Source organism: Rhodotorula graminis (genome assembly GCF_001329695.1).
Source record: "Rhodotorula graminis WP1 unplaced genomic scaffold RHOBAscaffold_14, whole genome shotgun sequence".
Lineage (NCBI taxonomy): Eukaryota > Fungi > Basidiomycota > Microbotryomycetes > Sporidiobolales > Sporidiobolaceae > Rhodotorula > Rhodotorula graminis.
The window spans coordinates 78,311-80,665 of NW_017264941.1; the positions used below are offsets into that span (position 1 = coordinate 78,311).

At 67.3% G+C, this 2,355-nt stretch overlaps 2 protein-coding genes across 2 annotated transcripts; one reads left to right on the plus strand and one right to left on the minus strand.

Annotated features, from left to right (window-relative positions):
• Positions 1-62: 62 nt before the first annotated feature.
• RHOBADRAFT_46558 (uncharacterized protein) lies at positions 63-593 on the minus strand (the record flags this gene model as incomplete). The annotated part of the gene is made up of 3 exons (XM_018414817.1): positions 63-245; positions 316-438; positions 528-593. Coding segments are annotated over 3 exons (372 nt in total), but the record flags the coding sequence as incomplete, so codon positions are not given.
• A 378-nt stretch (positions 594-971) lies between these two features.
• RHOBADRAFT_55622 (uncharacterized protein) lies at positions 972-2,102 on the plus strand (the record flags this gene model as incomplete). Its single annotated transcript, XM_018417937.1, has 5 exons — positions 972-1,178; positions 1,266-1,589; positions 1,680-1,753; positions 1,831-1,982; positions 2,074-2,102. The coding sequence occupies 5 exons, from the start codon at positions 972-974 to the stop codon at positions 2,100-2,102; spliced, it is 786 nt and encodes a 261-aa protein (XP_018268566.1).
• Positions 2,103-2,355: the final 253 nt, after the last annotated feature.

The following is a 2,355-nucleotide window of genomic DNA, read 5'->3' on the forward strand; positions in this document are numbered from 1 at the left end:
CACGCCATCCTCCCCCCCCACCAAAAACAGATACAAGTGGTGGTGGGGGGGGGGGGACGCACGGCGGGCGAGCTTTCGATGTACTGGATCATGAACTCGTTGGCCTCGTTGGCGGCGTTGACGCGCGTCTCGGTGCCGACGACGGGGAGCGCAAACGCGTCGAGGACGACGAACGTGTCGCCGTCGAGCTTGCCCTGCATGAGCCCCATGATCTCGTACTGGCCTCCCGAGCGCGCGTGCATGACCTGCAGTGCGTGGTACGGCGAGAGAGTCAGTGAGAGGCCTCGACCAAAGAGAGAGAGGGAGCAGACGGACCATCTTGATGAGGGCGACGGCCGAGATGCGGATTTTTTTAAAGTGGTGCGGGTCCTGCTTCCACGGGCGAGCGTTGAGGATGGCCTTTTGCTCCTGGGCGTCGTAGCGGAACACCTCGTCGGTCTGTGAGGGGTGGGTGGACGGGGCGGTGTCGTCAGCGTCGGCGGGAGGAGGGGGACGACGAGGAAGGGGACGACGAGGAGGGGGCGCACCTCGACGATGTCGTTCGAGATGTTGAAGCTGCCCTGGGCCATCTGCTCGGTGGACGGTGGGGCCATGGTGTGCGGGCGAGCGAGCGGGAGGTGGGGAGGTTGGAGAGGGACCGACGAGCTCGGGTGGTGGTGGGTCGCGCTCGGGTGGCTGTGGCGAGTGTGCTGAGCTGGTCCGAGTCGCTCTCGAGGGTGCTCGTAGGTGCGAGCTGTCGTGGTCGGGCGTCGACCCTCCTCCCCTCATCGCATCGAGCCAGTTCGTCACTTCGTCGGCTCGTCGTGCCCGCGCACCGGACACACGCTAGAGCAGACCGTCGCCGCGTCGACCCACGTCCGCGGACGCTCCCCCGCTCGCTCGCGCCTCCGTCCGTCCGTCCTCCTCCCTCCTCTGCACTGCCGACTCGGCCGCTGCTCCCGCCTCTCGCTCTCTCTACGCACGCCCCGCACATGCTGCCGCTTAAGCGCGATGCCCGCTACGGCCGCATCGGCGCTCGTTCTCTGTGCGGCGACTCGGACCGCGACGAGGACGACTCGAGGCTCGATTGCCGTCGGGATTTCGACGCTGAGCCGCCGGCCGTCAAGTGGCTCACGACCACCTTCATCCGGTGCATCCCTGTGCTCGCGACCTTGTCGTGGCTCGGGACCTTGCTCGCGGTACGCCCCCGCTCTCTCTCTCTCTCCTCTCACCGCTCGTCCGCCTCGCGACCCGGGACTGACCACCCCCTCTTCCGGCCGCCGCAGCTCCTCGGCCTGTGGACCTTCCAGGACGGCCGAGCCCGCCTAGCCTCGGACGGCTCCTTGTCGTCCATCGCCTCGATCGGCGCGTCGCACCGCCTCACCTTTCTCTTCGGCGCCATCTCGACCGCCGTCTTCTACTCCCTGTCGCTCGTCACGGAGCGCTTCCTGCGCACGACGCGCGTCCTCACCGAGGTGACCGACGAGCGCTACCTGTGGGTCGCCGTTGGGTGCGCAGACGTCCTCGTCGGCGTCCTCGCGAGCGCGAGTCTGGTCCTCCTCGCCGTGTTCGACACGGTCGAGTTCCCGCACGAGCACGACATCCTCCTCGTGCGTCCCCTCCTCCTCTTTCTCTCTCTCTCTCTCTCCTCGATCCGGTCGTGGTCCGGGACGAGGACTGACAGGCCTACCGCGAGCCAGATCGCCTTCTTCGTGTGCGTGATCGTGAGCGGGCTCCTCCAGATGACCGAGGTCGAGCACCTGTGGCACGAGCAGTGCGTCGCCTCGTCACCTTTCTCCCTCTCCTGCACGCAAAGCCCTGACTCTCTCTCGAGCTCGCCGCGCGAGACAGCCCCGACCGCGACGACCTGCGCGAGGGCGCCTTCCTCAAGGCCGTCTTGCTCGCCGTCGTCGCCGCGTCCGGCCTCGGGTTCTGGGTCCTCTCGACCTTGTGCGGTGGGGACGCGACGGCGGTGCCGTATCGGCGGTGCTACCGCCTCGTTAGTGCGCTCCCCTCTCGCTCTCGCCTTTCCTCCCTCGCGCGCGCACTGACCCCCTCGCTCCCTCTCTCCCCCTTCCTCGCTCCCTCCCTCAGTGGCTACGACGAAGAGGAAGGGAGGGTAGATGGCTTCCGAAACGGGTTGGACCGGCCCAGGTGACCCTGCGTCGCTGCTCTGTTGTATCGCCAAATCTTCCTCGACCTCCAGAGCTGTGCGAGAGACGCCCTCGCTCGTCGTCCGCGCGGACTCCGCTCCAGGCTCCCAACCCTCCTTCAGCTGGCGATCCCTCGACACAATGAGCTCCGAGAAGACTCTTCTCGTCTCGAGCGACGCTCGGCCAGAGCCTGTACTCACCCACGCGCTCCAACTGCCCGTTT